General features: G+C 25.7%; 1 protein-coding gene across 1 annotated transcript in view; it reads right to left on the bottom strand.

The window, feature by feature from the left end:
* Positions 1-3,174: 3,174 nt before the first annotated feature.
* Positions 3,175-13,358, bottom strand: part of LOC107450611 (gamma-aminobutyric acid receptor subunit beta) — a 410,218-nt gene continuing 400,034 nt past the window's right edge. Inside the window, exon 8 of the mRNA XM_071187317.2 lies at positions 3,175-4,396. Coding sequence (XP_071043418.2) covers positions 4,124-4,396 — 273 coding nt within the window. The 3' untranslated portion in view covers positions 3,175-4,123. The remainder of the gene's footprint in view (positions 4,397-13,358) is intronic.

Below are 13,358 nucleotides of genomic sequence, written 5' to 3'. Positions count from 1 at the left end.
TTTCATCATATTTCATTTTTTTTAATTGCCTTGTCCAATCGATGATCTTCATATGAGTTACTTATTATCTAAATCTATATGGATGTTTTATACCGAAATATATAATAACAAAAACCACTTTTTAAAACGTTCAGATAGCACAAACATTTGAAATTTACTGTCACTCGACTAATAATGCGTCTAGCAAAAACTATAAAAAGTTCCCTTTAAATTTAATTTAAATTTTCGCTTCTTACAAATATTAAAATTTAAAAAAAAATCAAAAAATGCAATTTAGTTTAATTTTTAACAAAATCGTGAATGAATGCCTTAAATAAAATTAAACCAACTAATTTAAAGCCGCATGAAAACTATTGTATTCTACATCCGGAGTCGGTAAAGGTAAGTTCGAAACTTTATCATCTGATGATTCATATGACGGTATTTCTTTAAGGCATATAATTTATGAAAAGCTCATTTCATAATTCCGTATAATATTTTTTTCTTATTTCATAATTTTTTCGTAGCGAAATGTTGTCTTTTTTTTACTCTTACTACTTCATCCTAAAACATTCAAAACTTGGTTTTTAAATTATTTATTGGTAAAAATACTTGTAAAAACTTTCTTTTTAAAGGTACTTTCCAATGCATTTATAAGGTGTTTTTCTGCAATTACTTTATTTATTTTGTTTCTAATAAAAATAGTTGTTTCTAGTTTCACTCATGGAGCTCTGAAAATATTTTTTTAAATTTTACCGTTTTACTCTGATTTTAGTAGAAACAAGTGATTAAATAATTTGATTGTTTTTTTTTTTGTTGTGTGTTCTTGCTGCTTCTTTCTTTTCGGTTCTTGATTTCAAAACCAGCTTAATCATACTTATTTAAATTTACTATTCTAATTGTTTTTTTTCCAATGCCCACCCAATTGGCACTCGTCATTTAAGTATCAGTAGGGCAGATTTGTTGGCCAATCCTTCAGCGGTTCCTATTAGGTGGGTCAACGTTGCTCCCACAGTAAGGACTGAGTACATATAAAATAAAAGTACGACATCCATGCCTTATCGGAATGAACCCAGGACCTTTCTGATGTGAGGCAACTCTCTGACACTATTTAATTGTTAGCACAAACCAAGCTTTTTTGAGTAGTTCTGATAAAAAAAAATTTGTTTGAAAAACAAAGCAAATTAATGACATAAAATAAGTTTTGTTTATTTCTTTAATTTTCATAAATATTCTGATTATTATTTTCTTTACTCAAGGATCAATTAAAACCTTTTTTTAAGTTTCTTTTTATTTTCTATCAGAATATAGTTTAAATACAGGTGTAGTTTATTTCTTCCCATAAATAAAATACAAATTAGTTTTTAATTTCTATATAAAGCGTTTTGTTAGGGGAAACAATCTTTAAAAATTATGAATATTAGTTCTTCTGGAAAATATTAAGATCATTTAGCTAAATTGAGATTTATTGCAAAAACAAGAAAATCCTTTATCAAAGTTCAGGATACCTGATATAAGATGTTTCTTGTGTCGTGTACACTTAATGAAAATTGATTAAGCTGGCTTTGAAACAATGACCTTAAATAATTTAAGTACATTAAGCAGTTCGCGCAATAGATTTCTTACAGATTGATGAAATTTTTTTCGCATACAAATCATTCAATATTAAAATTACAAATGAGCATCAAGATAATGTTGTAGAACTATTTAAATTATATTCATTATAAAAAGATTATTATTTATAAGGATATGAAAATATATAATATGATCTTACATATACTTTAAATTTCTTTTCTTTCAGTTCAAAATAAACAATATTTTTAAAATAACTAACATCATACATAATCTATATTTTTTCACTTGGTGTTAAATACAGGCTAAAAAATTTACTCCACATTCATATAAAGTACGTACAGTAATAATTTAGCTGTTTGGAGGATGATTTCTACTACTGTCAATCTAAAGAATGTCTATTTGGAAAATTATATTTGAAGTATCGAAAAAAGTCGGAGAATATCACATTTTTAAGCGTTACTCGGCCATAATATAAACATAAAAATTTGAAGTAAAAATTTTATATAAGCTTTTTATCATTAAAAACATTTGTTTTTTGAGAAAAAAAAAACGCTAATTTGCATTAACTAACTAGTAATTTCGATTTTTTTGTTCTAACAACAATTGTCTTTAATGATTAAAGTTATATTTTAAGTACTTGATTCAGATTTGAACAACTATTAATCTATTACAAACTACTGAACTTGTTTAGACTCTATAATTAATCTGAAAATTATTTATAAATGATTGTATGAATATTATTTGATTTAATTACATTTTCTAAAACTTCAAGAAAAGTTAGTTTATACCTAATGAATATATTACATAATCAATCGATGTTTTAAATTTGAATTGTTTAAATTTGAAAGTGTTTGGTATAGTTTTTGATTGGTTTATTTATTTTACTGTTGTAGCGTATAAAACTTAGGTTTCTACACTGACACATTTTCCTAATTGAAATATTATTTTTCATTTCAATCAATAATATTTCGTTTTATTTTGCCTATTTATGAAATTTTTCAAACAACACTAAATACTTATTTATATTTCAGAAACATGATTTAAAATATTTGAAAGTTTGGAAATAGTTTCAAAAAATGTCTGAAATGTTTCTTTTTATTTAATAAAAAAATCAAAGCTCCTATTTCAATGCAACCTTCTGTAAAACATTACAAAATTATTTCAAAACAGTCAGTTTAGTTATCTATATGTTTCAAGATTGAACAAAGAGCAAACCCATTCTCCTAGGAGCAAACATTGAAGCAAAAAAAAAAACATTAAAAATAAAAAAAAAATTAATGATTACATTTGTATTTTTTTCTGATTTACGTTACCCAACTTTTATGTTGCTAATGAGAATATAACTACAAACTAACTTTTAAGCAGGAGTTAATTATCATAAGGAGGAGTTAATTATTACTTACTCTGTGGTGAAATATTTGCACCGAACCACCAGTTTAGCAATAATACCTGAGGAAAGTTAAGGAATCCATGTATTGGCTATTAATTGATTAAATTTAATGCCTAACCTCTTTTTCTTAGCCTTACGCATTCAAATGTGTTGGCGGAAAAGAAAGCGTGAGAAATAATAAAGAATTTTAATGAACCCAAAAGATTGGCAACCGTATAACGGATTTCACATTTTATGCTGATGTGTTAGGCAGATGTAGAAGGAATCTCTAAAAATAGATCTTATTCTGCACTCAATTCAAGGTTGTGGTATAAAAAGATTACAGATTATTTTAATGATTTTTATTTATTGAAAGAGTATTACATAAGAGAATAATTTGGTTTTTAAAATGTTAGGAAATATGTTATGCATATTTCAGCATAACAGTAACATAATCTTATGATCAACTTATCATAAAGATTATATAATTATCGTGACGCAATAAGATATTTCTGAAATATAATAAGTACTGCCATGTGCTGTTTGCCTTTTGACTTGTATGTAATAAAACTATAATTTAAACTGACGAATTTTCATCATCTACAAATAAAATATGAATATATTTTTAAGCTCTGAAGCATGAAGTAACATAAGTCATTATTTAATATGAGCGATTTACCAACGCACAATGGGATAAATATACATTTACATGAAGTATGAATAATAAAAACACATAATATTTTTTATCACATTCTTACATAACTGAATTATTTAAGGAAATATAAAATGTTTGTCCGTAAATATTTTCTGCTCTAATCCGTATAGAACTACTTAAGTTTTGATGGTTCTTGCGCTGAAAATAGTAGCGCGAAACAAACCCGCAAGCAATAAACTATAAACAAAATATTACTTTCTTTGAAGTACACATTTATCAATTTCTCGTGTTACATTTTGCTTAAAAAATGATGATTTCTTTTCGCCTCTAAAGTGGTTTATCCTAGTCTAAATGCAACACATGAAAGTGATGAGGTAAATCAAAAGGAAAAAAAAGTGCAAGGTATTTTTCCTGTAGAAACAAACACACACTCACACACATTAAGAGTTTTAGTAAGAGATTCATTTAGACATGAATCCTGAATGTTTTGTTATCATGACTTTCACCTTATGTAAGATTTTATGAAGAATGATAATTTGGAATAGTCACTTGCTCCCTAGGGGGACTATACCTTCATCATGGACATCGCTGATATGTAAATAGATGATCCAATACATGAGGTTGAAACAGACAAAACACACGGGAAATACAACACGTGAATATTTGTCTATATCGCTGGGGCTGACGCCAAAGAGCTTGTTGGTATTCTTGCAAAAGGTCACTGTCTCATACTCAGTACCAGCAAGGCTGATAGGATGTTCCAATGTTGAATGTTTTGAGGAGTAGCACTTTGGTTCAACCAATTTCAAACGCACTTCCTAGAAAAAGAATGAAAAATAAGTGTAAAAAGTTAGTTAAAAATTTGAGAATAAAACAAAAAAAATAAATTTCAAGTTTATTGAACACTCTGCCATTCTAAGCACAATGAAATAATACAATTAGCCACGACTTAACCCAAATCTCTTATTTTAGGGTTATATCTTTAATAGCAATTGCAGTATAGTACACGGATTAGTGAGCGCTGTGCAAGATCTTCAAACATAGTAGTTGGTAACGGAACAAATATTCCATCGCTGAAATTGAAACAAAGCCCTTGCTATGAACAAAAGTAGTAAACGAAGCTAATTTAAATTGACACAGTTTGGCGTGGTTTAGCACACAGCTCCTTTTTAGGGTTCAACCTCAAGTAATCCACACATATTTATCACACAACCTAAATAATACACGCACAATAAAAAAACAGACATATTTTAGAGCATTATCGTCAGGATCAAAATTATTATTCTATCATTAAAACTACAAAGCCAATGTTATGGATAAATGTCATAATTGAAACTGAATGTAGAGCACAATGCAAGAAATTTTACCATATTCAAACAAAGCAGTCAAGTAGCTATAATTAAAATGGTACTCAAACTTTTAACTGTGAGAAAAATCGTTTATTAACTGCTTTTACCTAATAGGGTCAAATAACTAGAATTTAATTCACCAACTAGGTGCACCCAGTTAGTTTAGTTCGTTCAGACGTTTCGTTCCTTGTAGCTGGGTACAGCCAAGCAGGCTAATCTGTTAATCTCATGAACAACAGATCTGGGGTTCGAGTCCCAATGTTGACACCATAATATCTCCTCTATCACCTTCAACGCATGAAGAGTTTATAGAGTCCTACACTATCCAATTCGTTATCTTGGAGCAATAGAGTACTATACTCTTATTCACTCAGATGGCAGCAACACACATATATTTTTGAACACTTTTGTCGAGACAGGAACTTTAAAAATGGCCAAAAACTTCTACTGAAAAATAACATTAATACTTTAAATGTCTTTAATAATATAAATTTTAAATATTATTCAATGTGATATAAATTTAAAATACTATTCAATATTTAATTGCCTGTTAATTAAGGAATATTTTAAGTTACATAAACCATAATGTTAAACTTTAAATTGCCATACTTAACTTGAAATTTTACTAAAGAGAGACATTTAAGCTACTTTAATCAAACCTACTGACATTGGTTGGGTAGATTAATAAAAGCTAAATTCCAGAATAAAGCTTGTTGCTGTCGTTCAACTTAATCTCCTGAAGTGGAATTGACAGTAGGATTTAGGTGTTTCAGGTGATTACAGAGATTAGTTTAGTCTGATCAAAAGACAATAGATAATGTTTCATTTCACAACTGTTCTTTCTTCTATACGAACTCATTCCTTGACAATAAGGCATGCTTCAAATAACTCAATGTTATTCAAAACCAAGTTTGGCAACTTTAATTACTAAGCATTTAATGATAGACAAAATAACACCGAAGTAAGTTTGGTAGTTTTGCATAAAATATTATATTATATATCCATTTTAAACTATTCCATTACACTGAGAGCATTTTTGAAGGCAAAAATGCCGAATTCTAGACTTCAATAGAAAGTAAAAAAAAATTGCTTATTATCAGCCTTTTATTGATGAACAGATTAACATTTCTAAAAACAAAGTATTTAGAACAGTTTAAAAAAAATTAAATGCCAAATTCTAGACTTCAAAATAAATTAAGTGACTGTTCAGCCTATAACGAAACACAAAATAACTCTGATTGTAAGTTTGGTAAGATTAAATAAAATTTTATACTATCTATCACTTTTTAGACAATTTTTGTAAAATTTAAAATTTCTAAATTTTAGACTTCAACAGAAAATAAATAACAGCACTTTAGATTAGATAGCAAGGGTAAATAAATAAAATATTGATTTACTATAAATTTGATATTTTACACTTGCAAGGATGAAATCGGAAATGATACAACCGAAATTTGCAATGTGTAATTTAAATGCAATTTCACACAAACTCAAGTTTTTAATGAAATAATTTTTCAGCGTATGAAGGTATCTGTAAAATATATTTAGCTATTAAAAGGTTGTTAAAAACTATTTGTTATTTTGAATTGCAGATTTTGCCCCAAACGTTGTGCTAATTTTTGATTTTAAAGAAGTGGCACATATATATATATATATATATATATATGCTTCTTTTTTTGATACCTTCCATAAACATGTTATTACAGGTGATTTAGATATTATTGATAATGATAAAATTAAAAAATTAATCTCTCTAGGTTCTAAATTTAGACCATCCTTTCCAACTGCTAAAAATAAAGTAATTTATATTTTTTTTAAAAATCTCGATGATTTTATTTTAAAATTATCTTTCAAACATAATTTCCAAATTGAAGGCTTTTTTGAATGGAGAGAGAATATCATTAAAGATTTTAAAATCAGTATTAAAAGGGACAAATTAGTTTTTCATAAGGATTTAATTTTTAACTCTGTTCTAAAACAAGGTATTAAAAATATTCAAAATAAATTTTGTATTACCACTGTTGATAAGGCTAAGAATAATTTTGCAATCATTTGAAAATTTATTTACAAGCAACTTCTTTCCAATGAACTTAATAGCAATATAACATACAAAAAACTTAACACCAACAGTGATATTATTATTAATAAAATTAATGCTATCTATGAAAGACTTAAAATTAAACCAAATAATATTAAAAATTTTCCTTTTCTTTTTGTCCATCCAAAATTCCATAAGACTCCAACCAAATTCAGGTTTATTGCTAGTGTCGTTAATAGTAGCATGAAAAAAATCGGTATTTACTTTGAGAACATTCTTAAAAAAGTTTATAACAAAATTAATAAGCTTACTAAAGATAATAATTTTTTAAATTGGAATATTAAAAATAGCATTCAGGTTTTAAATACACTAAAAACTTTAAATAATGTTGATTCAATTCACTGTTTTGATTTCGAAAACCTATATACTTCCCTTCCAACAAATAAAATTCATGATGACCTTCTTCAAATTCATAGCATGTTTAATTTCAGTGATATTATTAATGAAGACACCTGGAACTTTCTAGTACATATTTACCTTAACAACAATTATATTCTCTTTAATGACCACTTTTTTCAACACATTAAAGGTATTCAAATGGGTAATAATTTTAGTACTAACATCTGCAACATTTTTCTTTCTCTACAATAATATGGGTCTGTAAAATCATATGTTAATCTTCCAATTAATTCTTTCTTTCTCAGATTCATTGATGATCTATTAGTTATTAATTTGAATGATTTCGATATTCTAGCCAAACATATTTATCCAAATGAATTAATTCTTAATAAAACAAATAATAGTAATTCTTCAGCAAATTTTTTAGATTTGACTCTTAATATTAATGAAGATAAAAAATATTACATTTAAACTTTTTGACAAAAGAAATGAATTTAACTTTCCAATAAAAAATTGCATTAATTTTAACTCTAACTTAGCCAATAAGGTTTTTTCTAATATTATTACCAATCAAACTCATAGATTTTACAGGAATAATTCTAATTATAACGAGTTTTTATTAGACACTGATAAATATAAAAACGATTTTATTAATAGCCATTTTCCCTGTTCATTTCTTAAATTCCATTTTAAAAATATCTTAAAAAACTTGGTACATTAATTTTAAATTTTTATTTAATTTTTCTGCTTTTAGAATGAACTCTGATTTTTTCAAGGTAGGAACTAACTACGATAAACTGTTCCTAAAGCCACTGGACGGAATAGTTTGGATGTATGACCTTTTATATAGGATGAGTTAAATATTTTTTAAGTTATTTCTTGTTAATCTGTAGCCTCTTAAAATTAATTTAATTGTCCAGTACAATAAACAGTTTATTATTTAATTAATTAATTTATTTATTTTTATTTTCATTATTTTTTATTATTATTTTCGTATAAGTGGAATGGGCTCTGGTTCATAAAGAACCACCCCAAATGAATGCAGCTGATACGTGTATACTTTAAAATCATGTAAGGTGGTATGAATGAAAGATAAAGCCTATATACGGCTTTCTATCCATATGTGCTGGCTCTGATTTTTAAATAAGTCACCCTATGAAAGATGGAAAAGTGTATACTGTAATATTATGTAAGGATGTATGAATGAAGTCTATAAACGGCTTTCTATCCATTTGTACAGAACTGACTTTTAAATAAGTTACCCTTTGAATGATGGAATGAAGATGAATGCTTTTTTCCTTTTCGGTCTGTTAATTAAATTAACCCGTTAAGCAATTTTTTATTATCATTTTAATTACATTTTCTCCATTTTTGGGTTTTAATAAATTTATTTCCGAAAAATACATTTTTACTAAATTTTCTCATAGATGGAAGCACTAATATTTTACTTTAAAATTTTTTCTTCTTCTTCGATCAAATATATATTTATTAATTTTATTTTATTCGATTCAAGCTATAAGCACAACTTCAAATATTTTACCTCTTCGCGAATTTTGTTAACTGTTTAATTATTGTACTTTTAAACCTAAACCGCATTTTGCTACACACCGGTAAGTTTGATTACTTTTTACATTTTTCTTTTATTTCATGATCTTTTTCAACAATATGTTTTTTGCGATATCGACACATATAAAGAATAGTTTTTATCTTAGGATAATTATTCTTTATTCAGAAATACCGCATAGTATTAAATTTTGTTTATAGATATATATAAGACTTAATTATCTTTAATTTTCAAGATTATACTATTTTATTCAATGTTATTTACAACGAGGAATTAATCTTGCTTCGTAATCATGATGATAATATTAATTTAAATTTTTTGGATTTGGGTATTATAAAAGAAGAAAATATCTAATTTGTTGATTTATGCGATAAAATAAATCATTTTAATTTTAATATTAATAAATTAATTACTTGGAATTCTAATGTTTCTATGAGCATCTATTTAAATACCACACTTAATGAAATGAGCAGAATTAAAAGAATATGCAGTAATATTTATTTATCCAAAAAAACAAATCGATAAACTCTTTTAAAATTTGATAAATAACAATGGATACCCAACTAAAGTAATAAAATGTTATATGAAATCACTGAATTAATCGTATATTTCTGTGGATATATTTACTAAACATTTTCTTTGTTAAGTTATATAATTTTCCCATGTACAAGTCTATTTCGGGTAAATCCGTTGAAAAAATTATTCTCTATATAATTTCTTTGTTAATTTGTATATTTTTTCCAGGTGCAAATCCATTTCGGGCAAATCCATGGTCAAAATTATTTACTAAAAAATTTCCTTTGCTGATTTATATAATTTTTCCGTGTGCAAATCAATTTCGGGCCAATCCGTGGCTAAAATTATTCATTAAAAAAAACTTTTCTTTGTTAATTTTTATAATTTTTCCATGTGCAAATCCATTTCGGGCAAATCTGTGGGTAAAATTATCTACTAAAAATGTCTTTATTAATCCATAAAATTTTTCCATGTGCAAATCCATTTCGGGCAAATCCGTGGCTAAAATTATCTACTAAAATAATTTTTCCTTGTTAATTTTTATAATTTTTCCCTGTGCAAATCCTTTTCGGGCAAATCCGTGGGTAAAATTATTTGCAAAACAGGCCATTTCTGTTTCTGTTTTCTATTTCATATTTTTTCTTAAATAAATATTTATTTATTTTCTAAAATTATTTATGGTCAGCTTTTTAAATTATCCAGTATAATATTACCTTGCGCACATCCATTTCGGGCCCATCCTTGGTAACTAACAAATCAATGCACAGCATAACAAATCACTTCAGCAATGCAGTAAGAACGGCACTTTAAGTTCCTCTAGTTACACTCAATTTGAGTTTTTGTTTTCATATTTTGTAATCTGGCAATCTTGTTGCGAAAATATTTTTAAATCATTCTTGAAAAATTTCCCGTTCATGTAAGTACATCTGATTTCGCAACTCGCTTTGGAGATTTTGTTTTATACTGTTTTCTCTTTTTATTTTATTTTATTTTCAGTTTTTACGTGTTATTTTTACTTATTGTGTTCTATTTTACTTGTTGTAATTTTCGTAAAAAATTTTTTTGAGTGCTCCTTACACTATTGTATTAATATATTTTGCCTTGGCTATATTGATACAATATCAGAAGGCTCTCTTTTTCGCGGATATAATCGTGTGGGCTGATGAAAAGATTAAATCTTCAATTTTCCGGTTTTTCTTAAAAAAATTTATCCTTTTTTTTACCAGTTGTTTGTTATTTTTTTCATTATTATTTCCCCCTCTTTTTCATATGTCTATAATTTTCCTTTGCTTTATCCTCATTTTGAACTTGATATATATATATATATATATACATATATATACATATATATATATATATATATATATATATATATATATATATATATATATATATATATATATATATATATATATATATATATATATATATATATATATATATATATATATATATATATATATATATATATATATATATATATCTATATATATATATATAAATATATATATATATATATATATATATATATATATATATATATATATATATATATATATATATATATATATATATATATATATATATATATATATATATATATATATATATATATATATATATATATATATATATATATATATATATATTGCTTTATTAATGCTTTCAACTGGAAACTATAATACTGTGAAGAAGTTTACAAATTAGTTCAGTAATGGGTTAGCGTACCACTTAAAGCCTAGTTAATAAATATAAGTGACCAATTTTGTAAATTTAACGCTCCGCAAAAAATTTATTCATTTTCGAACGAAAAACAAAAAAATAAGCATATCAATTTAATTAAATTATCACTTATGTTTGTACAATTACAACTTAAGTTTGTTTTAAAAATGACTTACAAGCTAAGAAAAAAGTTAATTCATTTAGGAATCGAAAATAAGTATAATATATAAATGCCAACTTCCTCAGCAGTCAGCAATTTCATTATTCTGGGTTGAAAATTAATTCGATAATCAATTTGACTTTTAAATTTTTTAGTCAATTTCTGAAAGTGTTTTAATATATATTTTTCATTCTAAGACATATTTTATAACTTTGTTCTAGCATATGGCAGTACTGCATCTGTTTTAATTATTATTTAGCCTGATTTCTGCTTAAGAAATTCAAACAAAATCTATTATTTTTTTTTCACATATTATCAGAGAAAAAAGCTTTGAATTTAAAGGTATTTCCTTAAATGCTTTAGAAAGAGAAAGTAAAAAAATGACTATGTATTGATGAGATGTACAGTCCGCAAAAAAAAAAAGATATCACCCTGAATAACTTTCGTTCTAATGATCGGATTTTCACGAACTTAAGGTCAATCTTAATGGTTCCCGGGGGTGACCTCAAATATGCTAATTAATTAGTGCTAACTATTAATTAAGTTACCAAATCAGACACAAAAACGTACTTTCTCTGAATAAACATACATTTTTTTTTGCATATTTGGATTTTTCATCTTCAAAATATAGGGTGTAGCCGCAATCTGGGAAATGTGGTCCCCATAGTTTGGTCAGGAGAGCGATTCAAAGTTCGGGCCCCTTAATGTTAATTTCGCTTTTTGCGTTTTCAGTCATATTTTAAAAACTAATGAAGCAATTCAAAAAAAAATTGCACCCACTCATAAAACTCATTTACCCAAAGATAATTTCGTGAAAAAAATAATTTTTAATAATTATTTATTATTTTTTATTATTTAATTAAAGTGAGGATGAAAAAAAGTTGAATTATAAGGTATGAATTTTTTTACACCATTTTAATCAACATATTTTTCAATTGAAAAATCTAAAGTTTCAACTGTTTTTATTTATTAGAAGATGAGAAAAAAAAATAATTTGGCGGCAATGAAGAAATGATTAAGTGGGGTGATAAATATTAAAATGTGATAAACTTACGAGGAACTTAACTTAGCGAGCTTAGCGAAAATTTCATTCATATTTTTTTCGCTAATAATCGTTTGCAAATGTTTTTATTTTTATTTTTTTAAAACTATAAAATACGATGTTTCTTTTTTAATAGTCTAAAATTCTATTTGTAATTTAGTAAAGAAATTTGAATAAAACATCTTGTTGAATAAAAAACATTTTATTCAACGAATGTCGAGTTTTATAAAAGCATGCTTCTGATAGAATATGATTTACACCAGATTGTGCTTATTTAATGTGATTAATTTTTAGTTTTTAGTTTTTTCATCTCAATAACTGATACAATTTCAATAATATACATACGTATGAATAGATTTGGTATAAAATATTTATCAATTTCTTGAATATATTTTTTATAAATACGTAGTAAACATATTTACTCATACTTCACATCATCCCAAATTTCTCAACATCTTATATATCGTTTAATAATTTTTTAATCAACTGTCCGGAAGTGTTTCGCAGAACTTTTTTACCAACTATTTAATTAAATTTTAAAATTTTTAAAAATCTTATTCTTTACCCTACTACGTTTATTATTTCTTTATTAATATACTTATAAATTTTTTAGTACTTTAATTTAGGTTTTCTTTAAAGTGAAGTTCCTTTTTAAATTATAGTCAAGTTTTTTTTTAAAGAATTATTGCCTGCTAGCTAAGAATAAAACCCTGTTAAGAAATTAAAAACATTCCACTGTTTACAATTATTTAATGCAAAACAGCTGATTATTTACTAAGCACACTATTTTTTTCGAAAAAGAAATATAAATCATTGATAGTCTTTTTTTTTGTTTTGCTTCTTGTGACTTCAACATAGATTATCTAAAATAGTGTTGATGCTTTAGAAGTCACTACAAACAGTCTAAAGATACCGAACATAAAAAGCTGTCGAATACGTAGCCAAAATTTTTAAGCGTCTTAAAATATCTCAGTATCTTAAATGTCGTCC

This window comes from Parasteatoda tepidariorum, chromosome 11 (genome assembly GCF_982258835.1).
Source record: "Parasteatoda tepidariorum strain Cologne lab strain chromosome 11, Ptep-v5.0, whole genome shotgun sequence".
Classification (NCBI taxonomy): Eukaryota; Metazoa; Arthropoda; class Arachnida; order Araneae; family Theridiidae; genus Parasteatoda; species Parasteatoda tepidariorum.
Note: the sequence above shows the minus strand (reverse complement) of the source record. Positions and strands in the feature narration are given on the sequence as shown.